The following is a 26,250-nucleotide window of genomic DNA, read 5'->3' on the forward strand; positions in this document are numbered from 1 at the left end:
TTTTTATAAAACAATACTGCTCAATGGGTAGAGAGATGGCTCAGCAGTTAACAGTGTGTATTATTCTTGCAGAGGATTTGAGGTTAGCTCATGGCACCTATGTTGGGCAGTTTATAGCCACTGGTCAAACTACAGCTTCAGGGAATCCAAAACCCTCTTCTGACCCCAAAGGAAACCTGTATGTACTCATGTACACACACACACACACACACACACACACACACACACACACACACACACACACACATGTGCACACTAAAATCTACAAATAATTCCAAAGGTCATTAATGAACTTCATTTCATAAAATGGCATGACCAACAGAAGGTGAAAAAAAATCCTAGAACACCCGTTTAAACCTGTAAATCCTCACTACCACTATTATTTAAAAAAAAGTTATTTGTATTTCTGTACATATCTGAGTGTGCTCAAGGAGACCAGAAGAGAACAATGCGTCCCCTGCAGCTAGAGGTATAAAAAGTAGTTGTAAACAATCTGATGTAGGTGCCAGGAACCAAACTCAGGCACTCTGTGACAGCAGTACCTACTCTTAACCACTGAGTTCTCTCTTCAGCCCCTCACTCCCACAGTTCTAGTCTTCTAATTTTCATTACACGGCTAGAAAATACTATAGACTGCCATTTGAAAAACCCAATTCTGGATTTATATAATTTTTCTGACAAATTTACTATCACAAAAGGCCATTTACATTTTTATGATAGATGTGTATTTCTAGCTACATAGAAAGTGAAAATTAAATAAATTTTATTGTGATATTTAAAATCAGGTCCTCATTATTATAAAGTACCTTGTAATTTAAAGGCTAGAGTTCATATTAGGAAATAATATTTTTGCTGGGTGGTGCTGGCACACACCTTTAATCCCAGCATTTGGGAGGCAGAGGCATGTGGATCTCTGTGAGTTCGAGGCCAACTTTATCTACAAACTGAGTTCCAGGACAGCTAGGACTGTAACACAGAGAAACCCTGTCTCAAAAAATCCAAAGAAGTAACATTCTATTCAACGGGCATATTTACGATAAAAACATTGAAAAAATCAAAAGAAGTAACATTCTATTCAACGGGCGTATTTACGATAAAAACATTGTAAAAGACTCCAAACATACAGAAAAGTAAAAAAAATTATGTAGTCGCAGTATTAATTTTTTTATTTATTATGTATATGGCTACATACATGCTTACACACCAGAAGAGAGCACCAGATCTTATTACAGATGGTTGTGAGCCACCATGTGGTTGCTGGGAATTGAACCTGGGTCCTCTGGAGGAGCAGCTAGTGCCTTTAACCTCTAAGATATCTCTCCAGCCCCGCACAGTATTAAATTTTATTTATTTTTATGTGTATGTGCATGCGTGTAGGTCAGAAGTGGACATGACACCAGGTGTCTTCCCTAATTGCTCTGCACCTTACTTTTTTTTTCCTTTCCTTTTTCTTTTCTTTTCTGAGACAGGTCTTCCTGAACCTGAGGCTTGTCACTCTTTGGCTGGACTAGTTGCCAGTGATTTCTGGGGAGCTTCCTGTCCACACTTCCCAGGGCAGGGATCCAAGGGCATACCACATGCTCTATTTCATGTGGTGTTAGGGATCTGAAGTCAGGTGTTCATGTTTAGTGGCTAGGACTTTGCTGACCAAGCCATCTCTCAGCCTTGTCTTAGGTCCCATGACACAATTAGTGGACAAGCTCAATGGACTATTTAGAAGTGGGGCCTAGTTGGAGGAAGTAGCTCATTGGAAGGAACTCTGAAGGGATTGATTTCTGGATATTTCTACTCTCTCCTCTTCTTGCTTCCTCACTATGGACTGAAACCTCTGAGACCATCACTAAAACAAAGGCTTCCTTTCCTGCTTTCTTTCATGGTGACAGAAAACTAACATGCTGACTCCACTCTCTTTACATTTACACATCAGTGTTTGTGTAAATCCCAGAAATAATATTACCCACAGACAGGGACGTTTATTATATGATCACAGTATAATTCTAGTTCTAATGTACCTTATTGAATAAGCAATAGAAAGTTGCTGGTTGAGGTCCCAATTCATGATATGTATTGGATTTACTTACAATATCTGAGTTGCCATCAGTTGGGTACAGTTCCCCAGCTTGTCATTCTAGATCATTTTATGAACTGTTTTGTGTGGTGCATGTATGTGTGAGCATGTGAATATGGAGGAGGGCAGAGGCCAAAGTCAGGCGTTTTAGCTCTCAACCTTACTTTTTTTTAAAAATAAAGATGTATATTTATTATGACTAGAATATATGAATATTCTCCTTGCATGTGTCCCTGAAGGCCAGAAGATGACACCAGATCTCATTACAGGTGGTTGTGAGACACCATGTGGTTGGTAGCAATTGAACTCAGGACCTCTGGAAGAATAGTCAGTGTTCTTAACCACTGAGCCATCTCTCTAGACGCACAACCTTACTTTTTAAGGTAAGTTTTCTCACTGAACCTGAGCTGTTTAGCCTCCACTACACTGGCTGGCCTGTGAGCTTTAGGAACCCACCCAACTCCACCCTGTTCACTCTAACTTGCCTGGCTTTTACATGGATGCTGGAGAAGGGAATGTAGGTCCTACACTAACTAACAAGACCATACCCAGTGAAGCATCTCTCTAACCCTGACCTTGGCATGTTAGGAGAGCACAGATCCATTTCATAGGATATGCTTCGATTTGGCTCAGCCTGCCTCTTGACTATCAGAGGGCAAGTCACACACTTCTGGAAGGAATACCACTGATATGTGGTATCTATTTTTCCCACTTCTACTGACAATGTGATCATATTTAAACTTCTGTCTGCTTAAAATTTCTCCATGGTAAAATTATCTTTGCCTTTGTAACTAGTAATTTCAGGGATGACACTTTCTTAGCATGTAAATAACCTTGTTTCTTTACTTATTGTGATATTTTAAGATAGATTTTGATAGTTTCTTAAGGTTCTTGCTGAAATCATGACTACCATACAGTTTTCTTTCAGGAAGGATTTCCGACTTTGTCACTCCTGAACCTGGATCAGCAGCAGACAGTGATTGTGAGCACAGCTTCTCCTCCTCTATCTTTTCAGTCATGCATTGCTTATGCCTTCCAGGGCTACTTAATTTTTATTTAACCCTATGTTTTATAACCAGTTATTAATTTACTTTGACAATCCAATGTTAATTTTAAATTTCAAACTTATACAAAATGCTCAAACAAGTCACTCTGAACTTCTTTGATCTCTTATCCTACTTTGCCATCCTTTCCACTCCGCCTCTCCCTTTTTTAAAAATAAAAATACGTAGCCAGGCTGGCTGAGCTCGCGACCCTCCTGCTCCCACCTTCTCCAACAATCCCTATTGGTGTGAGCACCGCAAGCAGCTCTACTTTCCCTTTGCTAGAAACTAATCTCATCAGGGTCTGATTAGTTCTTCCCATGTTTCACACAACTGAGTAAATTTGTTTCCTTATTTCTTCTTTTAAACTGTCAAAGCAAGCTAGGCATGGTGGAACACACCTTTAATCCCAGCACTCAGGGGGCAGAGGCAGGCAGATCTCTTTGAGTTTGAGGTCAGCCTGATCTACAGAGTGAGTTCCATGACAGGCCAGGGCTACACAGAGTACACTGACTTGAAAAACCAAAAACAAACAAACCAAATCAACCAACCAAACCCAAAAGATAAAACAGACCCTTTTTCATGTTGCATATCAATTCATAGATACTTTTTAAAAATCATTTATTTACTCTAAAGAACTCCATTTCATGGATATTCCTGATTTCTAATCACTTTTTAATTTATCTTTACTTATAGACATATACTAGTTTTGCACATTAGTAGGGTTAAATGTGATAATCCATACATGTACTGAGTTTGCACTCATCAAACACAACTTTGTATCCATTTCCCCCATCCCTATGGAATTAGTACTAGCCTGCCATTGTTGTTGTTGTTCCTTTTTTTTTCCTGCTTTGTTTCAAGACCAGGAATTACTAAACCAGATGTTGTCATCAAACTCACCACAGTCCAGCCCAGCCTCAAGGTTATAATTCTTCTGCTATGTGCTACTGCCTGATTTGACAATGCTGGATTGACCTTGAATTCATTGGACAGACTGACTCAGTCGTGGTATAGTATCCTTTTGACAAGAGTCAGTACATCATCTTGACTTTATTATAAAAACTGTTTTAATCTAACGTCAACATATTATTAGAATATGTTAGAGAACATTTTAAAAAATTGTTGTTGCTAGGCACCTTTAATTCCAGCACTCGGGAGGCAGAGGCAGAGGGGCAGGTGGATCTCTGCCTCCCTAATCCTGCAAGCTGGAGGCCAGTCTAGTCTACAGAGTTGAGTTCCAGGACTGCCAGGGCTACAAAGAAACCCTGTCATGAAAAATAAAAGAAAAAGCAAAAGCAAACCAAACCAAAACCCACAAAACTTGTTTTTAAATTTGTATGCTGTCTTTGAAGACTGAAGACTTTTTTGGCACCTAAGCTTAACATCTTACTCAAGGTGTGGTTCTTGTCCACACCTTGTGGACCTAGGCCTTCAGATAACCATCTCCTATTTTACAGATGCATGTGATCATTTTATTTTTAGATTTTGTCAGTCTTTTCTGGTATCTATTTTCCTAAGACACTCAAGATCAAATTTTTACTTAGCTAAAGTGGTAACATTAATAAGACATCAAGTCTATGTCATCTATCTTCTGTTTCTTAATTCAAATAAAGTCAAAGTGTGCGTTCTCCTTAGAAACCACGCCCCAGGGTGGCTTTGGTGCTCACCTTCTCTGCTACTGCTCGCACAGACTGGACGCTCGTCCCATACAGATGGTTGTTATACTGGCCAGCTTCAATGAACTTATGCTCCTGGATGTCTTTTTCCATCTGTTCCCTTGAAGTCACAAAATGATAATCTCTTCCATCCACCTCATAATCACGCTTTGGTCTAGTTGTATCTTCAATAAAAAAGAACTTGGGGAAGTGTTTCATATTTAAAAACAGAATAAATACATCTTTTACTTAATTTGTTGCTTTTTAAAAAGTTTAACACAATACTTTTAAATCTAAAAAAAAGAGAAATAATATTGAGGATGAAGGAGTTTATTAACAGTTAACCATAACCCTTTAAAACAGTTATATTTACTTTTACCAAACAGTGACACTAAATGTTAAAAGTTTTAATTTGGGTTACTCACGAGGGACACAGGATCCAAATTTGTCGGGAAATTCTGAGATTAAATCATCATTTACCCTGTCTTTCATGGGTCCCAGAATAATGACTGGCCGGGTATAATTGACTATAAAGATAAACACATGAAAAGGTATAAACACTTAGCAAATACAAATGTGTTTTATTTCAGCAGAGAAGAAAACCATTCTGAAGAATCTATTCTTTGTTCTTTCTTTACATTATGTTCTTTTGTAAATAAATTGTTATTAAAATCTCTGAAGTCAATCAAGTCAAATTGAGCATCTTAGTTCAATATATCACCAACATCTCGTTTTAAACAGAAAACAAAGTATAGTGTTTTCCTGGTGGGTTCTGAAGTTAAGAACTAAGAAGGCAGAGCAGAGAAGACAGGAAGAACAAGAACAACTGAGTGGTAGGAAGTGATCTAGATGACTCAGCAGAGTACACAGTGGATTGTGCTGACGAAGGAAGTCGGTGGTGAGCATCAGCCTAGTATTCTGGTTGGAGGAATTAGATATAGTGAGGAAGATACAACATGTGAAATAAAAATGGCCTAGAAACTGCCTGGGTAAAGAGTATAAGAAACTATGAATTTAAAAGCATCTCTGACAGTTTTAAAGTGTTACTGCAAGGGCAGTAATACAATATTATACATATTGAAAAGAAGTGGCTTAGGAATATACCATCAGTAAAAACCAGTTAATATAAAATAATTTGGTTCTAATATTTTGTGTATTAAATAGTGCTTCTTGAAATTCATACAGAATTTTTCTACATATATAGTTTAAAAATAGCAAAATTACTATACAACATTTTTCTATCTGAAAAATCAGCATAGTCTGATTTTCTAAACCAAGAAGCATATTTAATTTCATTTTACATTAACTAATCAATTTATTATAACTAATTTCTGTGTATGTGACATGGTATGTGTATATGCAGGAGAGAGGATAACTTGTGGGAGTTGCTTATCTTTTTCCACCAAATTTGTTTTTGGAAATTGAACTGAGGTCATCAGGTCTGGAAGCAAGCAATCTTGTCCACTTGTCCATCTCACTGACCTTGAATATATACTTTTTAGTAAGGCTATATATACAACATGAACGAACTTCACAAACCTTCTTGTTGATTCACTGGCTCATACGATAAAACATATTCTTCTTGACCACCTACAGAGAGTGAAAGCAAGGGTAAGGCAATATGAAGATAACTGATGCCAATGTGATCCTCCTCCACACAACTCACCTAGCTCTTTACACATAAGACACTAGAACTTTCTGAGAAGTGAACAGAGAATACAAAAATATATATCATAAATTATCCAAGGCAAGATTTAGAACAAAAGGGGAAATCATTAAACCATAAAGGTAAGCTTAATAAATATAAGACGAAACATAAATGTACTATTCTTTCCATAACTTAATGTTACTATGTGCTCCCTTTATTTATAGATCATTAAAACCTTTACTTCTGGCTGGAGATTTAATTTACTGGAGGGCTGCCTGAGTTTGCTCCCCAGTAGTACAAAAAGCAAACAAAACTGCCTCCAAATAACAACCTCCTCATACCAAAACCCCAAACCAACAAAAATTCCTTCCTCTGGTATATCACACATTTATATAGAACACATATGTTCTATGGATATGGGACTGCTTGCCTAAAATCCCAGCACTAGAGTCTCAGCCTCAAAACAAAACAAAAATCAAAATAAGAAAAACCCAGTAAGCCAGAGAAAATACTGTTTTTGTTTCAATTGACTGTATTTATTTAAAGCTATATTTTATTTTGAAAAACAGTATAATTTTGCTTGAATTACAAAAGCACTGCATCTGAAATTTAAATTGAAGGAGCTTTGGAAATATAATAAATGAAAAAAATCTAGCAGCTATGTGAACTCTGTGAATACCATGAAAATAATTAAAACTCTAGCCGTAAACATGTACTACAGAAAACAACAAAGACTCAGTGACTGAATGAAAGCAATGAAAACTGAATAATATATTTGGGAAATGTTCTCCTCATCAAGATTCTGTCACAACTAGGCTTCTTTGTGATTGGTTCACAGTGAATGCATTACTGTATGTGTGCAGCTGATGGCCTTCTAAATCTGTAATAGTGGCATACAAATCTGTATTTGTTTGCTTCCAATCTTACTACTGTAGTATTCCACAACAGATACTTCATGAGCTGTTTTCTCTTTTTCTTTTTTCAATTACTGATATATCTATGCATGGTAGCACACAGATCTCTATGAATTCGAGGCTAGTCTATGTAGAGAGTTCCAGGCTATCTAAGGCTACACTTAGTGAGAACCTGTCTCAAAAACCAAAACAAAACAAGTTACTTACTGATGAAATATGGTTTACATACTACAAAACATGCAGTTGGATATTTCAAAACTTAGCAATTCATGCAAATGGTGAGAAAAGACAGTATATACTTTCATTTACCTCTTTTTAGTCTATAAAAACCATTCAACTACTCTACAGTGGATTCTGGCTTTAAGTAAATAAAAAAATAATTTTGCCATTCTTCTTTCTCAAATTACATAGCTATTATGTAGAAAAAATATTCAATCAATGAATGAGGGTTAAAAGTATATATTGCCAACATGAAAATCTGGGAGTGGTAAAGGGATTAACCTTTTGAGCAGCCATACTCATCTGTAATCAAGATTACTTTCATTTTAGACAGCAGTAAAAAAAAGTTAGAAAAACAATTTTAATTTTTAAGTTGTTACAATTGGTATTCACATACTCTCTGCTTTCCATATTCCAATTTGTCTAAAAAAAAATCCTTAATTATATAGCCAATTAACATCAAGAGTATAACATTAAATATTAAGAAAGAAAACAGCATTACTTTTTGAGCAATGGTCGCACAGAATAAAAAGAAAATAAACTAACAATCATTTAGCATTACTAACAAATATCCTTTAAATGCTTATGTTAAAAATGAAATTACTAAAGAAAATGGGAAAATACATGTTCATTCCCTATTATTTACTTTTTATAAGATACACACAAACCCACAGACTATGTATAGTATACATAAATTAAGTTGGTAAATGGGTTTGTTTTCATTAAAACCTTGAAATTAACCTTTCTCTGTATGTACAGCTTGAGGACCCCTTACCCAAAATGCTTGCAACAAAATTTTTTTTCCAATTTAGAGGTTTTTCGCATTTAAAATATTTACACAGCCAATATGGCCAAGCAACTCTGAACTGAAAATTTTGAAGAATAGATGTTCTAAGATCTGAAACTTTCAGAGTATCATGCTGGTGCAATGAGTGTGAATTTTTGGTTAGATGATTTCCTTTCTCAGGTCTACAATTTTACTTGGCTTTTCCTGCTTTGTCAATCTTAGGCATCTTAGACTTTTAGGTTTCACACCCTATCGCTAAGAAAAAAAGCCACTCAAAGGTATTGATTGCTTCTTTTACAAAAGAATAAGTGACATGGAACACTTACGGTAACTACTTTCACTATCGCTGGCATTAGAAGTTATATGCTCTGAAATAGAAGCAAAATGAAAAGAAAAAGAAAACAGTGTCATTAATTTAAAAGAGGATAAAAGCAAAGTATCAAAATTAAACAAGGTGGTATTGTAAATGTTGAGATATGAACCACATAAAATTTCCCATAAAAAAAAAAACCACAGAATTTTTACAAAGCATTTTAGATTTTCAATGAAAAAGTTAAATTTTCAACTAAATTAACACAAATTAGCACAAGGAAATACCTGATGTAAAAGAAAATGTCTTACTCTCTAAATTTATGTTTATGAACAAAATTTTCAGTAAAACCCCAAGTAGAATACACAACAGATAAAACATAATCTTGAATTAGTTCTTAAATACCATACCATAAAATCCAAAAGGAGAAACTATATTTGGTACCATTTAGTTTAGGAAAAACCACCTAAGGGCAGAGAGAGGCCATTTCCTGATGGGGACAGGTCCTTTTGTCATTTACCACAGCCACCTGAAGCTGTGTAGATATGAGGAAGGGAATCTGAGATGCATCACTGCGTTTCAATAGGTCAGCATTCCTTAGCCACTGTCCTGTGACAAGAGACTACTCTCCAGAACAAGACAACTCCCCCAGCAAATAGTAAAAAGCCACCTAGCTTCCGCTCAAAAGCCGCCCCATTTCGTATCTGGTACTCATTGCTCAATAAGTATCTTTCTATCTATCTTCCTTGAATAAAAGACCAAAACTTTTATTTAGAAAACCAGCTGGGCGGTGGTGGCGCACGCCTTTAATCCCAGCACTCGGGAGGCAGAGGCAGGCGGATCTCTGTGAGTTCGAGGCCAGCCTGGTCTACAAAGGGAGTTCCAGGACAGGCTCCAAAGCTACAGAGAAACTCTGTCTCGAAAAACAAACAAACAAAAAAACCAAACAAACAAAAAAGAAAACCAAACAACAGAAACTTTCAAGGACAGAGGGAAACCTAAATGTCTAATGCTAGGGAGAGAAGAACAAGAACATTTTAAGGACAAAAAAGTTTGAGGCCCAGGTCTGCTCATGCAATTAAGCAGTTCTGCAGAAAGGAGAACAGTAGACCTGCATCAGAGTGTAAAACAAACCTGCTGATTTTAAATTGCAAAGAAAAAGATCAATTCTCTCAAAAAACTGTGTGTGTCGAGGCCAGAGGTCAACACTGTCTTTTTCTCTGGATCTCCATCTTATTTTTGAGACTGTTTTTCATTAAAGCTGGAGCTCACTGATTGGTCAAGACCTACACACACGTTCCAGGGATTCTCCCCTATTCACTCCCAAGTGCTGGGATTATAGGTGTTAGGATTATGCTGGCCTTCCCTCTCACCTGGCAGGATGAACCCAGACAGTAGACTGTCCCTTTAAGAGACAACCTCTGCCCACTCCCAATCTCTCCCTTCCTGTTGAAGCAAGCTGGTCTCTTCTCTCTCTGCTGTTATTCTGAAGAGGCAGCTGTCTCTTTCCTTTTCTCCTCTCCCTACCTCCATACCCTCCCAATAGCCTCTAAATAAACTCTCCATACTCAAGCTCTCTCTGTTTGTTTGCTTTTTGGTTTTTTCGAGACAGGGTTTCTCTGTAGCTTTGGAACCTGTCCTGGAACTCCCTTTGTAGACCAGGCTGGCCTCGAACTCACAGAGATCCACCTGCCTCTGCCTCCCGAGTGCTGGGATTAAAGGCATGCGCCACCAACGCCCGGCATGGCATACTCTTGGTTTTTTTTTTTTTTTTTTTTGTCCCTGGTTCCCCACCCGCAGTGGGATCTGCCAGGGTCATTAGTGCTGTGAACTAGACAGGCTCTCCCATCACCCCTCCTCTCCTAGGGCCTATCCTCTGCTCTGCCAACATCTCACTAGGTCCAAGAGACACTGGACAGTTCCAGAGCATGGAAACAGTGAGGCAACCAGATATTCCAGGACATGGCCAGCACCCCAGCTTTCTCAGGTAGGTGCCCCAAGATTTCCATGGCTATAAATCATCAGGAAGCAGTCTTGAGAACCCAGAGCCCCTGTTCCTGTCCCACCTATTCTTTAATTTCCCACCTTTTTATGATAAGAGAAAGATGGGATTATGATTATGTTGGCCTTCCCTGCCACCTGGCAGTATTACTCCAGACAGTAGCCTGCCCCTTTAAGAGACAAACTCTATCATTCCCAATCCCGCTCTCCTTCTGAAGAGGCAGCTTTCTGTCTCTCTCTTCCTCTTCCTCCCCTTTTCTCTCTCCCTACCTCTCTCTTCCTCCCCTCCACACTTGCCTTTAATAAAACCAGCATATTCTGTTTCTTGCCCTTGGTCCTGGTCTCCCAACAGCAATGGGGCCATCCAGGGTCACTCATGTCTCTTTCAACAGGCATGTGCTATTCCACTAGGCTTTTTGTTTTTTAAACATCAGGTCTCCATGCTTGTATGACAAGCAGTTTGCTGACTGAGCAACCTCCCAGCCTTAATGTACAGACCTTTCTTAACCACAATTTACATTCCATTTATGTATGTATGTATGTATGTATGTATGTATGTATGTATGTTTGGTTTTTTATTGAAACAGGGTTTCCCCTAGTTGAACCTGTCCTGGAATTTGCTCTGTAGCTAAGTCTGTCCTTGAACTTCTCACATAGCCTCTAACCTCCTAAATGCTGGGAATATACACAGAGTGACACAGTCGTCTCCCATATACTTTAATCCATTTTTGATTCTACAATACTTAATACAGTGTAAATATGCCTAAACTGTATCATTCAGCGAATGAGAAGGAAATTAAAGCCAATTCAATTTACACCACTGGAGGCTGTGAAGTCAATAATAGTAAATACAAGTGCTATAGAAAGACTTGAGGATTTGTGAAATGCAGGAAGCTGCAGGAGGAGGATGTCATTTCAGTGCACTTAGTGCAGTGCTTTGAGTATGTGGCAAATTCAAGATTTATGCTTTGCAGATATTTGGATTCTTCTCCCCAAATATTCTGTTGTGAAATATTAATGTAACTATGTAAAGATGTTGACATTTGTTTATGATGATTTGTTTTAACGATGTAAAGGTGTGTTGCTCTGCTTACCTAAGGCACCTGATTGGTCTAATAAAAAGTTGAATGGCCAATAGTTAGGCAGAGGAGAGATAGGTGGGGCTGGTAGGTTAGAAAATAAGCAGTAGGAGGAAGTGAGAGACGGGAGATGCCAGGCGCCAGCCATCCAGGTAGCTGTCAGCCAGCCAGATAGAGCAGGACACACAGAACGAAAGGTAAAAAGACCCAAGGCAAAATGTGGATAAAGAGAAACAGGTTAAATTAGGAACTACCAAGAAATGAGCCTAAGCTAGGGCTGAACATTCATAATTAATAAGTGTGTCTGGGAGCTGGTAGGAGGCCCAGAGAAAGCCTGCTACATTTGGGCACCAAAATGCTGTTTTACCTTAGTCCCAGTAGCTGCGCTTTAAACTACAAGGGGCTGTATTGCTCAGGCCGCAGTCTAGGGGAGCTCTGTTACTGCAGCTAAAGGTAGTTCTAACTAAATCTTTATAGTTCTAATAAAACTTGAGATTCAAAGGCTAAGGTGAAAACCTGTGAGCTCAGAGAGTTAAAGACTAGCAACTGCCTAACTTTCTTTCTTAGCTGGCACCCCTGGAAGCCACTTTCTTCCACACTGCCCCAAATAAAAATCCCACTCTAAGCTCCTCCCTGCTACTTCCTGTCACCTAGCTGCTAACCCGCCTCTCTGAGCCCAGGTTAATTTTTATTTAATTAACAGAAACACAACACATTTTTACAGAGTTAAACAACTACAGCATAAACAAATATAACACATCTTTGTATAGCTAAATGTTCCACAACATTAGCTAGGAGCTGCACCTGTGGCGTATCTCAAAGGGCCATAAATTAAGAACGTGGTCTTCAGCTTGGTATAATCAGAAGGTGTAGACACTTAGTAAGTGCAGCCTAGTGTGCAGATTTAGGTCACTGAGGGCACTCCAAGAGGGTAGTAGGACACTAATCTTTCCGAGCTTTTTCTGTACTTCCTAGAATCATGAGACGAACAGTTTACGACACCACACACATTCTTCAATGATGTGCTATCTTGCCACATGCCTCCCAAGCTATAGGGCCAAGTGATCACTGACTGCAGCTTCCAAACTGAGTCAAAATGAACATCTGTCTTTATATGCCGATTATCTTAGGCTTTTGTTAGTACCAGAAAGCCAACACACTTGTCTCATCCCTTGTCTAGCTTTCTAGTGGACAGCCTGTTTCTTGATTCATAAAAAACCTGCACTTGATGCAAATAGAGCCTTCAAGTCTAGGCTGAGCCTCTTAATACAGGAAGAAAGCATTCCCTAAGTTTTCTCTCCTCTTTCCCCTCTCCTCTGCCTTCCTTTCTCCCTTGCCTCTTCTATTTTTAAGATGCCTGGTGAGAACGATTATTTCAAATTTAACCACGTTTTATCCATCTTCTCAAACATTTCCTTCTTGCAGGGTATGTTTGTTTATTCTCTGCAAATGTTACACTGCCAATCACAAGCAATACTACTTGACATCTTATTTGTAACAAAAGTGGTAAAACTAAGTCTGGTTTTGGCACTTGAGTGCTGTGCACAACTCTGCTTATATCAGCTTTTGGAACAAGAAGAAACTAGACAGACACAAGAAACCTATGTGGCTAGCCGAGGTGCTTTATAAAACTGAAAACTGTGAAAACAGAAAGTGAGTGTGTTCTAGACAGGGACAAGTCCTTTCTGAAACTGTTAGGACTTGAATCATCTATCGTCTACTGAGTTACATCTCCTTTAGTCTTATTTTGGTGTATTTTGAACTTTAGCATATAATGAAGTCATAAGGATCCTTCTTTGAGTATTTTCTCTATAGTAACGATCAGCCTATAATGCTTTATGTGTTTATGTGATAATCTCCTTCATTCTCAGTTTTAGAGTTCTACTGGTATTTTTCTATCACCTTTAATAGTTTCTGAATAAAACCTTGACCTTTAGGTTGCCAAGTTAATAAATTCTTTCAATTCCTGTGAAATGAAGCAGATACATGTAATTCGATGAATTATAACACTGTGTAGAAAGTTAAATCTTTCACCAAGTGACATTGCCTGATAATCAGTTATTTTTCTCTTAAGAAATTTTAATTCCCAATTAGAGAGAGACACAGGGTGAGGTACTAAGCATATACAGCAGCATAAAGTGTGGGAGCCACAATCATACACATCAGTGTCAGTGGGGGCTCAGTTCCTTTTAAGGAGTATTTTCATAGGTCTGTGGTGCTTCAAGGAGATTCAAAATTTCCAAGTTGATCCATATAACCTCTAAAATATATCAGCCTCAAAATAAATCCTAGAGTACGAGTAATCTGTGGAGCTATTTTCCAGTTACTGAAGGTTTTCATTGGCAAAATGTTCTAAAATGTAAAGAAGCTGCTACTAATGACTGGAAATCTGTGGTGCCACCAAATTATATTTTTTAATTAAAAATTTTTTTTATATATTTTGATGTTTTCCCCTACCTCAACTCCTCTCATATCCTCTTCACCTCCCTACTAACCCAACTAAGAAGACATACGCAAACATGAGAAAGAGAAAGGACGCCTAGAGCGAAGTAGGCCTGGCAGAAGTTCTTTACATATAAAGTACTCTCTTTTGCCTAGTGCAAACCCAACTCATTAAGATCAAAGTGAAAGTAAATCAATGAAGTGCAAAAATCCATCACTAAAACTGTAAAATTTATTATTTAATGGTGTAGTTCTTGGAAGGTTAACTAGTTAATTATCAATAAAACTACAAGTTTTAAAATGGCTAATAATTCAAATGAAATGAACAATTTAAAAAATTAGCTTGAATGATTATTTCTATGAGTCATGATCACCTAAATTTAACTTAGTAGTATTTGGTGACTTTTCATACTTCAACAATTTGAAAACACCTAATTTAAAACTATAACTCCCTTTGTAGATCAGTGATGGGATCACACTCACAAAGCTAGTGATGGGATTACAGGCATATGTCACATGCTTATTCAAACATCGAGTTCCTTCTATATATTAGAATCGGCTAATCTTTATATGATGACCAATTAGTAGATAGAAAGTTAAGAGCAGCAACAAGAACTAGAAGAACAAGAACAACAACAAATCAAAGTAAACAACCTGGTTAAGGAAGGAACATTAGTTATAATATATTTTATATCGCTTCTTATAGTCTTAAGAAAGGAAGCTACTCAATTTTCCCCTAGACTGCTACTTGAACGTGATGTCTATTTCACATTAAAACAAGGGTTCTCTAACATATTACTGTAGTGATTTAAACTTGTTTTAAAAAGGAAGACCCAAAGCTCCAAAGGTGTACATGTCAATATCCTATTAAAATGGGCAGGTGGTACTATTTAAAAAAGTGTTTAAAATGTCTACAGTCAAAAATTTTTTTAAGCAAAGGTAACTACCAGAAAAATTATAAAACTCAAATGTAACCGAGTTTTCCAAGTGGTATGTTAAAAAGGGAACACAAGAAAACAACAAAAATTGTATTCTAGAAATAAAAATCCCAAGCATGTTACAAACATGGACAGTCTAAAAGCCATCTAAAGCACATACCTCCTCATGCCAGAAAGGCACACTACTATAAATCTCAAAATGTCCCTAAGTAAGGAAGGAGGTTAAAAAATAACTTGGGAGTGTTTCGGTCACTTACTCAGGCCTTTTGATCCCATGTCGTCAGGGATCTCCTGTAGAGAGTAGTCCCCAGAGAGCAAGCAATAAAAGACAATCAAAAAGAATAGTTGTCAGTGATGCATAGAATTGGTGCTACAATAAGAGACAGTTCCAAGACCATTACAGGTACACAAATTTTACAAAGACTGGTTTTAGATTTTTCAAAGTTTAGAATGAGTTACTAAATGTTACCTACAAAATGAATAAAACCTGGAGCTTAGCAGTTGATTAGAATAGAAAGGCAAAATTTTAGGTCATTTGATGTTTTACAAGTAAAATTCACATTATCTTTATTTATGGTATTAAGATAAAATGGAACGATTCCAGATGATCTGGTATCAGAAACTGGCAGTACTATACCTATAAATCAGAAATCTACATTTTTTTCCTCAGAAATATTTGAATGTGTGCCAAGTGCTTTTTACATGAGCCCGTACTTCAAAGAGTTATATTTATTTTATATGTAAGCTATAAACAGATAACTTAAAACACTGTTCAACAATTCCTAGGTACCAGAAGTTAAGATTGGCATACAAATTAATTTGTGTGTATTAAATTTCTCCTGCTTGAGACAATCAGTAACCTGTTGCAGCTCTTGAAACTGTCTCCATGGTAACAACCAACTGCAGGGCAGCAGGTCCCTCTACATTCTATTTTCAGTTGACCAATGGATCCACATACTTACGGTCAGCATCACTTGTTTCCTGCTCACTCTGGTCCTTGTTCTTGTAGAAGGGAAATTTTCGGGAAAAGAGGTTCTTTTTACGCTTGTCATTGAATGACTGCTGAAGAAGAGAGGGAGGGGCAAAACAAAGGGGGTGTCTACTTCTGTGTGCACAAAGGCCCAGCCTAGCAGCTATGGAAGCTGACTCCTGTGACCACAGTGTGCAGCCAGCATGAATTTTACACTGATCACATAAAAAATGAATTTCTGATTTTGTATAAGGTCCTATAATTCTAATGTTTTGGAAGTGGTAAATAAAATTTTAGAGCACATTCAATTTTATCTTAAAGAATAAATGCTACTTGACAAAAAAAGCAGAGTCAATCAGATTACTATTATAGTATAAACCAAGCTAATATTTATTACACAGTTAATATTTATATAAATATTTTTCAAGAATAATTCCCATGTAGAATAATAGGTATGTGATACCAAGTTATTTTTAATGTTATATTGCTGCTCAATTATCTTTCATGTATCAAGTAGCAATCCTGATTTTGCTTTGTCCTAATTACGCTTTTTCTTTTATGCCTTTATTTGTGGCTCAATAAATTAACACAATAGCCACTATTAACAAAGCAAACCTAAATAATTATGAGGATGTACCTAACAATAAAATTTTTTTTGAAGAGAAAAAAGTAACTTAAGTATGAACTCTGTGACATACAAATGGAAAGAACATTTATGCAGTCACTAATCTGAGATTGTGAAGCATGAGAATGATGATGTTTATTAAAGAGGAAGCGCTGGCTGTACATTCTTCTGTTACAGGCTTTCTAAGGAGAAATGACCTTACCTACCAGTGACATGAAAACAATTATCTGGAGTGGGGAAGATATAAAAAAGTAATTTTTGGGGGGGAGAGGGGCAGTGCTAGGGATTGAACCCAGGTCTTCTTATACATGGTAGGCAAGTGCTTTACCACTAAGTCATACCACTAGCCCAAAGAGAGAAACCTTGCTTTGATTTTCCAAGTTAATCTGTGTCATAAGATGCTGCAACATATAGAAGTGTCCTGTACCACTGGCAATCCACTTCTCAGGGCTTCAATTACCTGTGGTCAACTTGGTTTGAAAATATTAAGTGGACTATTTTAGAAATGAATAATTCTCAAGCTTTATACTGCATCATGATATGAATATCATGATGAAATCTGACATTCTATCCTGCTCCAACCTATCCCGGATGTGAATTGTCATTGTGTCCAGTGCATCTATTCTGTATCACTAACTGACTCATAGTGATTTGGTAGCCATCTTTGTTATCAGATTGACTTCTTGATATCAATGTGTTTAATGTTCAAGTGAACATTTTTCTTAATGCACCAAAGCACAAGAGTAGCAATAATGGCAATTCATTATATTATATTGGCATAGTTCTTATCAATCTCATATTGTGCCTAATGTATAAATTATACTTGTTATAGAGATGTATCTCCAAGAGAAACCCAGGATATATGAGTTTTGGTTCCATCCATAGCCTCAGGAATCCACTGCAGTCTTGAAATGTATCTTTCACAAGTAAGTGGAGCCATTACTGCATATTGTTTTGAAGCGTACTGACACCAATCTGTATTGCATGTCCTTGTTTATAAGCATGTGGTGCAAACAATTAAGGAAGTAGCCTTTAGTTCTAATTCTATAACTCAAGTTTTAGTTTGAAAATAATCATTATAAATTAAGTTAGATAAGTAAATCCATAAGCTAAGCAAATTATCTTAAAATCTGAAAGTTCTAAGGAACTAGAAAGAAGAGAACTCTTAAGAAGAAGCTAAAAATGCAGCTGTGGAGGACTGCGGGAAATCTGGTTGGCAGCTATTTTATAAACCGTCAAGTAGCATTATATGATTTAAAAAACCTGCTTAAGTCTAAATTTTAGAAAGGAGAAAATTTAAGTTTTAGCAGAGAAAAAATGTTAATCTTTTACCTAAGAATCATTGGCTTGAATTTATGTTTTCTGATAAAACTGATGATTTAAAAAAGGTTATTTACCCTGTTTACTGCATAAACAGTGGTCAGAGTCAGTTTCCTAGCATATAACCAAAGAAACATGAAGTTTAAAATGTTTTGATTTTTGTTATCTTTGCAGTTAGCCAAAATGAGATATCACAAGGACATCATAATACAGGACAGGAAGAAATATGTGTTAGTTAAGAAATGTATTAATTATACTAACTTAATATCATCCAGGTGAAGAATTTATTAAAAATGCAAATTAAAGTAGCATAAGCAAACAAATAAGTGTATGGAAAATACAAAACTGAAGAGACATGTTACCTTCAGTTTTTCTGTATTTTCAGTAAAAATAAGAAATCTTTAATTTCTTAATATCATTAATGTCATGTTGTAAGAGTGCAATAAACAGATACAATGCCACAAACTCCCAATACATATATTCAGCACATAGATATATAATTTTTGTATGTAGCATTTAAAAAAATAGCTAAATGAGTGTTAAAAATGTTAATGAGGAACTGAAATGTTAAAGGTTTGCAATGAAAAAAAGTTTAGAGATCAGCATGTAAGGAAAGGGAAAGGAGGAATAGAAAACACTACAGGAGGAAGTGCAGTTCTGTATCAATGGCAAGCGTATTTTTACCCCACTCAGTACCATGCATACTTCTGGTGCTGTGTTAGAACACAGTGACTGTGTACAAAGTCGGTTACAGTCAACAAACAAGACTAAGATTTAAATGTCGTTAATTAAGTTAACTTTTTACAGAATGAAAGGAAAGTTAAAACATGCAACCTCTTTTTCAAGTCATTGATGGTTTACTGTAGTGACTTATTTTTAAATATACATATAAAACAAGTACAGAAAACACAGTTATTTAATATCCTGAGTATCTACTTGGGATTTTTCTTCTAATAAAAATTTCTAACTTATATATTACTTTAGGTTACAAGTTGTAATTGTTCTTTTGTCTGAAAACTACAAGTTAATTTTACAGAAATTTATCACTTTCAAAAACTGAATTATATAATTTATTCAGATTTAATTTCTTTAAAATATTAAAGCTTTAAGCATTGGGTGCTTAGTGAGATAATATGTACAGTCATGAGGGTGTACAGAGAATAAATGTATTTGCTGATTTAGCTTTTACATTTATTTAAAGTATAATGAAAGCGTATAAAACTTTGTTTCAGATTAAAAAATCTGAAATCCCAATCATTATGAAAAGCATTTCAGTACAGCATGTGTAAATGTTCTTCCTTCAGTTTACTTAAGAACATTTTGCTGCACGGGATTACGGGTAGTTAGGAATTGCATATCTATTATAACTGAAATCTGTACTATCTCTATCATCTATCAACATCTTATATTTTCAAATTCAAGCACATTTAAAGTAAATGAAAATAAACACCTAAAATATGCAAGAAACGTGATATATTTTTGCCATCTAAACAACTTCTTTTGACTTTATTACCTTCAAATATAGCTTCATGTTGATCCTAACATCAAAAAACAAGGATCCTAGTAAGAAATTAATTATGGGATAAAGGGGGATACAGATTAAATACCTCTCTCCATGACTTCAACTTCTAATTTGTAAACTTACACTGTGACTTAAATTAACACCCCCGCCTCCCCACACCCCTTTAATGACAGGGTCTCAATTTGTACACAGGGATGTCCTGAAATTAACTATGTAGAGCAGGTTGGCCTCAAACTCACAGAAATCGCCTACCTGCCTCTGCCTCCTGACTGCTGGGTTTAAAGGTGTGCGCCACCATGCCCGGTAGGTAATAACATTTAATGGGAGTATGGTATAGAATCATTAAACTAGCTGTCCTGGAATAGCTGAAGCACAAGGACGTCTGTTGCCTATTTGCTTCTCTCTATGTCTTGGGACTGCAAGTATGCATCATCAACTCAACTAAAAGAGTCAATTAAACTGAATAAAAGCTGAATCCACATCACTTAGAAAATTAATATTGTTCAAAAGATACTAATAGTCTATCAAATGACATAATTTGAAAAGATCTGTAGAATAGATACTTTATAATAATTACTACTGTTCTGACCTGAGGTGAGAGCTGCTCAGTTAATTTTTATAGTAAGTCTTTTCAACAACAGAGCTGAAATAAAAATTATGGAAAGGTGTATTGTCTGAAGGATTTCCAGAAATAAGAGACTTCACATACTTACCCCTTTATCTCCTCTCGTTTTAGAATTGAACTTGACTGTTTTTAACCGGGCTCGTTCTTTCTTCTCCACTCTGTCAAAGCACAGAAGGTCACTGACTTTGTTGCTGGAGATGAATCCTAAGCCTTACACATATCAGATATATTTTCTAGCACTTAGTCTTGATTCCTAGATTTTGTTTCTTCTGTTTTCGAGGTGGAATTTCACTACGTTATTCAAGCTTGATGTGAACTCAAAACCTTGTCTTACCTTCTGAGTAGCTGGAGTTTATGGGTCTACATTACTGTTCTTGGTTAGAATGGTTTTCTCTTTAAAAAGTTTTGTGTGTACATGTTTATGAGTGTACATGCATATACCTATGTATTCATGGAAGTAAAGGTCACTGTTAGAGGTCTTCCTTACATGTTTTCTACCATTGAAAAAGACATTTAGTTGTATGTATTTACACATGTATGTATGCACGCACGTCTGTATGTGAGAATGAATAAATGTGTGTGTACCCAGGAAAGACAGAAGAACTGGATCCTCTGTGAACTTAAGTCATAAGCGTATAATATGATGTGGATGTTGGGAACAAAACTTGGAGTTCACGCTAGACTGGCTGGCTGGCATAATCCAGGGACTGTCCTCTCTGCTTTCCCCCGTGTTGGAGTTCCTGGTGTGCACTGTCCTGGGTGTCAGGATTAAAAACACAGGCTCTTACACTTTTGTGACACTTTACAGACAAAGCCATCTCACCAGTCCCTAGATGTTATTTAAGTCCAATATGATTAATAGCCTTGCCTGACACCACTTATAATCTAAAATTCATTAGACTTGCTGATAAACGACACATTACTATGAAGAAACGTCTTATGAAATACCAAACTGCAGTCTGTACACACTCACATGCACTCAGTTCCATAATTATTCTGAAAACACTGTCAGACTTCGGTAATTTTTCTATGTCTCCTTATTCTTTTAAAGACTAGTTTATCATAGGACATATATAATAAAAATTGATCTCAAGAGAGAAATCAAATGCAGCAAAACTCAAAAATTTGGATACACACTGTATTCTTGAAAAATTCTGTACTGTTCTGTAGCTCTGAAATATAAAATACACATGAAAAAATTAAGCTTAATTTCAATAATATATAAGTATAAAGATACAATATAGTATACAAGTCAGAGCTGAAAAGTATATTGGAAGGAGAAGAGGCAACCCTCATTATATCTTTAAGGGTAAAAGGCATACTTTGTGAACAGATTAAGAGGTGCCAGAAGGGCTTTTAAAAATGTTGAATTTGAACCTTGCTAAATTACTATCTATCTATACTAGGAATGGAGTCTCACTGTAATCTTGAGGTCAGACTGTGTTCCATAGTGAATTCCAGCCAGGATGTGCTAGAGTCCTGTCCCACAAACAAAGAAATAATAACAAAAGGGTCACCTATTCAAATATGCAAGTAAATAAACAAAATAAAATCTCATTTAGATAGCGACATCAATATTAATCATGAAAACTTGGTATCATGTAAATTAAACTTTTTATAAATCTTTAATTTTCAGCTGTTAAGTATAATAGCATACTGAAGGAAAACCCAGCACAACAGCATAAGAAAACTAGCTGATGTTTTATTGTAAGGACAATGGACCTTAACCTCACAGATGTAAGTCTTATGTTCTTTAGTACTCCAGAAGAATACTTAGAGTCTTAATGGCACGAATAATTTCTAAACTTGTCCCAATACTTATTAGATGGTACCACTAAACTAGAATTTATTGAATAAACATTTACCATTCAAAAATGGGCTTTTCTAATTGTCGTTTTGCTCAGTAAATAAACAGTATTTGTAAATGGTATTCCTGAAATAAAATCAAGAACTGTGAGAACTTTAACTCTTCAAGGTATTATATTTCTAGACAGAAGACACTTCTATTTAAGAAAACATAACTTTTAAAAACATTCCAGAAAAAAATAAAGGCGTGTACATCTCCCCGAAGCCTGTGGTTGTTAACTGTGCCCAGAACTGTCAAGGGTACTGTGGAGGAATGCCATGCCTTTCTTTGATGTGCAAAAAAGGCGGGGCACTATAAAGCCTAGATTGTTACTTGACATCCAAAGTGCTGAACTCCCTTTTAAGATCCTCTCTTGGTGCCATGCTTCTTAACAGAATTTATTCTATCTGGGCTCAAACATGTTATATACAAGATTTTGGGGGCTGGAGAGATAGTTCAACAGTTAAGAGCACTGGCTGCTCACAGGTTCAATTCCTGGCACCCACATGACAGCTCACAACTATCTGTAACTCCAGTCTCAAGGGATCTGACACCTTCATCACAGACATACATGCAGGCAAAACACCAATGTACATAAAATAAAAAATAAATTATTAAAATACAGATTTTGAAGAATGTTTCTTTGGCACAACGCAATGAAAGGTATGAAAGACATTCATAGACTTTGAGCTAATCAAAGTGGGAGAAGCACATCCCTCATCCCACCACTTGGGTTAAGGGGAAACCGAGGCCCAGAGCAGAGCAGCTGGAGGCTGCTTTTCATGCTGTTTCTCATTGGAAAGAACGAAAGCTTCTTCATCAAAGTGTGTAAAAACAAAGACCTACTTCACATTAAAAAAAAAAAAAGACAAATTTACCCTTCTACTACATTTTTATGGTAGAAAAAGGTAATATTCTATAATGCTATTTATGAACTAGGGGATGGGTGGACATCTCAAGGTGAATCTGTTACTTCTTTCCATCCAAGTCAGCAGGCGTCTCACTGGGTGAGACACATGCAAAGCCTTTGTAGGACACAAGACTCCAAAGGGTATGACAACTTTTAGGAGCTGCAGCTTTGATATTTAAGATGTGAGGCTGCATTGAATCAAGAAGGCAGAGAAGTTTTTCTGAATTCAAGCACACATATTTTAATCTAGGAAAGAGGAATGCCAAAGGCTGCACTCCTAAAATAAGATTTTCCATCAAATATACGATCATACAACAGATGGATCTGCTAAGCATACAGATCTAGCTAACAACAGTTATAACCCCCTCCCCCACCAATAATCACAAATCATGGCATCTTGGCATACTTTACTACTGCTCTCAGGCTTAAGGTGCAGTCCAGTGGAAGAATGTGTAGCATGCACAAAGCCCAGAGGTGAGGTGAGGGCTCAAACCTTAATACTGCAAATAAAATAAAGTAGTACTACCTGTTTGTGCTATATAAGACAAACAGACATGATATGGTGCATTTTTCAATTAAAAGAAGTACAAACCCTACTCATCAATAAATTTGATCCTAAATAAATTAACTAGTTATAATAAATATTAATACCACACTTGCTGGCTATCTTGAAATAAGTCTAGTCTAGATAACTGAAATGAAAAGAAAATGAAGTATTTTACAAGGTTTTCTCTCTTCCTTTTACTTTCTTTTTCTTCTGTGGTAGGCATTAGGGATTGAACCCAGGCCTCATGCATGCTGGGTAATCAAACCGTGGTCCTCTGGAAGAGCAATGAGTGCTCTTAACTGCTGAACCTTCGCTTCATCCCCTTCAACGACAATTTAGTGACTGAATATTTTGCAGTTATACAGTGGTAACTTTTTTGTTTGTTTGAGACAGAGCCTCACTATGTACCCTGCTGAGCTCTCCCTGCCTCTGCCTCTGCCTCTGAGGATTGGGATTAAGAGTGTGTGCTACCCCACTATGACCCCCACTGGTTATATTTAAGTGTGATAGATTAAATAATCATGAATCACACCATGAAAAACAATGCATACATAAAATCACTATTTAGGGAAAAATATTTATTCAGCTTTCTCAATTTACTGGTTTCAATAATCTTGGGGTTCAAAAACTTTCAATTGTGTATAGTATAGTAATGCATACCTGCAATTCTGGCACCTGGGAGGCTCAGATAGGGGGACTGAGAATTCAAGGTCAGTCTGTGATACACAGCAAGACCATGTCTCAAAAAACAAGGCTAGGGAGATGGTTCAGTGTGTAAACTGTTTAAATCACAGCTCAGATTCTCAAAATCAACACAGAACAGGAAGTGGTAGTGCAAACCCTGCAGTTCTCCTCCTACAGTGATGAAATGTGGAGACTGGAGGATTCCGGGAAGCTCACAGCATCAGCTAGCCTGGTGTAGGCAGTGGTGAACAAGAGATCCTGTTGCAGACAAAGTGGAGACAAGGACTGACACCAAGGCTGTCCTTGACTGCAACACCTGTGCTATGGCACATGTAAGCCCCTCCCACATAAAGCCCACGGCTTGATTTGTTATAGTTTTCATATTTATAGGTAAAACAATGGCTATAAACCATATATACCTATCCTCTCACATATTTATTTATTTTTTATATTTTTCAGAAGGGTTTCTCTGTGTAGCCCTGATTGTCCTGGAACTCTTCCTGTAGATAAGGTTGGCCTCAAACTCACAGAAATCTGCCTGCATCTGCCTCCTGAGTGACAGGATTAAAAGTGTGCACCACCACAGCCTGGTTCATAATTACTTTTAAAACATTCTTTGGGTGGTGAAAATACTTAGGCTCTACTTTCTTAGCAAATTTCAAGTACCCAATGCAGTCTTGTTACCTACAAGGTTCATCACAGCACACAGTAGCATTCTGGGTGTTATTCTTTTACAACTGAAACTATGTTATTTCTTGACTAACATCCCCAGTTACTCTTCCACCCACTCTTGGACCTCTAGTGTACTTTCCAGACTGATTGGGCTAACTTCACTAAGTACAATGTGCTTCAGGCCTACCCACCCAGCACAGTGAAAGAAATGCCAGAATAAACAATGACTTATTAATGTCCCACTTTGAAGTAGTTAAGAAAAACCATTTACCTGCGTTTACTAGGAATTACTCCAACTTCGTCACTCTCACCATCTGGTGTAACCTGCCTGGCTTGCCACCACTCATCGTCAGAAGCATTGATAACATGGAGAATATCTCCAAATTTGAAGTTCAATCCTTGACTGGGAAGGCCACTATCTTTAGTCTTGTCGTAATCAAAAAGGGCTCTAGACTCAGAAGAAAAAAGTTCATAATAATTTGTTATAGTGGTATTAATCAACTTTAAAAACATATAGGATTCTAGAAGTATATAAAATTTGTACAGACAAATTATTAGTATAGTATAGTACTTGTATTGACAAAACATTCAGACTCAATTTTACATTATAGATAAGAGAGTAAGACAAAAAAGAAATCACAGAAATCATTCTGTAATGGGAACAGTCTTAAGTATATTTTTTATTGCTTTCAGTATTTTAGGACAGACTGCATGCTTATTTATTTGATATAGAGAATTGGTATACAGCTGAGGTGGGCCCAAAACTCAGTATTATTCTTGCGTTAGCCTCCTAAGTGCTGGGATTTCTAGTTTCTTTACCTCACTGTGAGGAAATTAAATGGACACATGTGACTCATTAGCACTCTTTCTATTGGGCAGTGACACAGACACTTTAGAGTAGGGTGGTTTCAGTGCTAGATCCAACACTTCCTGGGGCTTTGCTGTACTTTGTTTTACTCTGACAGTTTATTTGGTTTCACTTTGCTGTTTCTTTCCTAATATTGCAGAATTTCTCAGAGGATTACATCATATTTGGTAAAGTGTGTAAGAGAAATTTAAAAAAAAAAATCTTTGGGTACTCTGGGCTACCCTTGCAATCTCAGCTAGCCATGAAATTGAGGCAGGAGGATTGCTTAAGTTGAGGAGTTCGGGGAGAGCCTTGGCAATATACTGACACACCATCTCACTATAAAAAAAAATTGAATTTAGCACCCAAAATTTCTTTCACTATAATCCAATAACAAACTAAATTGGATTCTTAAATGAAAAGAAACATAGTTAATTTAGAAAAATAAAATGTAAACATTATCTATTGTCTATTTTGATTAGACATTTAGAAGAAAACCCTCCAAACTCCTATCCATAGATTAACATAGGTATACACGTATATAAAACTATACCAAGAGTGATTATTATTATTAT

The 26,250-nt window shown here is 36.6% G+C and overlaps 1 protein-coding gene across 21 annotated transcripts in view; it reads right to left on the reverse strand.

Annotated features, from left to right (window-relative positions):
• Positions 1 to 26,250, reverse strand: part of Dlg1 (discs large MAGUK scaffold protein 1) — a 197,447-nt gene that overhangs the window by 11,180 nt on the left and 160,017 nt on the right. For 5 of the 21 annotated variants that reach the window (XM_057764315.1, XM_057764307.1, XM_057764323.1 and 2 more), the window contains 8 exons: positions 25,100 to 25,276; positions 20,258 to 20,327; positions 16,070 to 16,169; positions 8,664 to 8,705; positions 7,833 to 7,868; positions 6,309 to 6,359; positions 5,195 to 5,296; positions 4,782 to 4,954 (listed from right to left, as the gene is read on the reverse strand). In XM_057764315.1, coding sequence (XP_057620298.1) covers positions 4,782 to 4,954; positions 5,195 to 5,296; positions 6,309 to 6,359; positions 7,833 to 7,868; positions 8,664 to 8,705; positions 16,070 to 16,169; positions 20,258 to 20,327; positions 25,100 to 25,276 — 751 coding nt within the window. Of the gene's footprint in view, positions 1 to 4,781; positions 4,955 to 5,194; positions 5,297 to 6,308; positions 6,360 to 7,832; positions 7,869 to 8,663; positions 8,706 to 15,364; positions 15,399 to 16,069; positions 16,170 to 20,257; positions 20,328 to 25,099; positions 25,277 to 26,250 lie in introns of all 21 variants that reach the window. The other 16 variants (XM_057764319.1, XM_057764312.1, XM_057764324.1 and 13 more) reach the window with 7 other exon arrangements.

The sequence above is a fragment of the Chionomys nivalis genome, chromosome 3 (assembly GCF_950005125.1).
Source record: "Chionomys nivalis chromosome 3, mChiNiv1.1, whole genome shotgun sequence".
In the NCBI taxonomy this organism is placed as follows: domain Eukaryota; kingdom Metazoa; phylum Chordata; class Mammalia; order Rodentia; family Cricetidae; genus Chionomys; species Chionomys nivalis.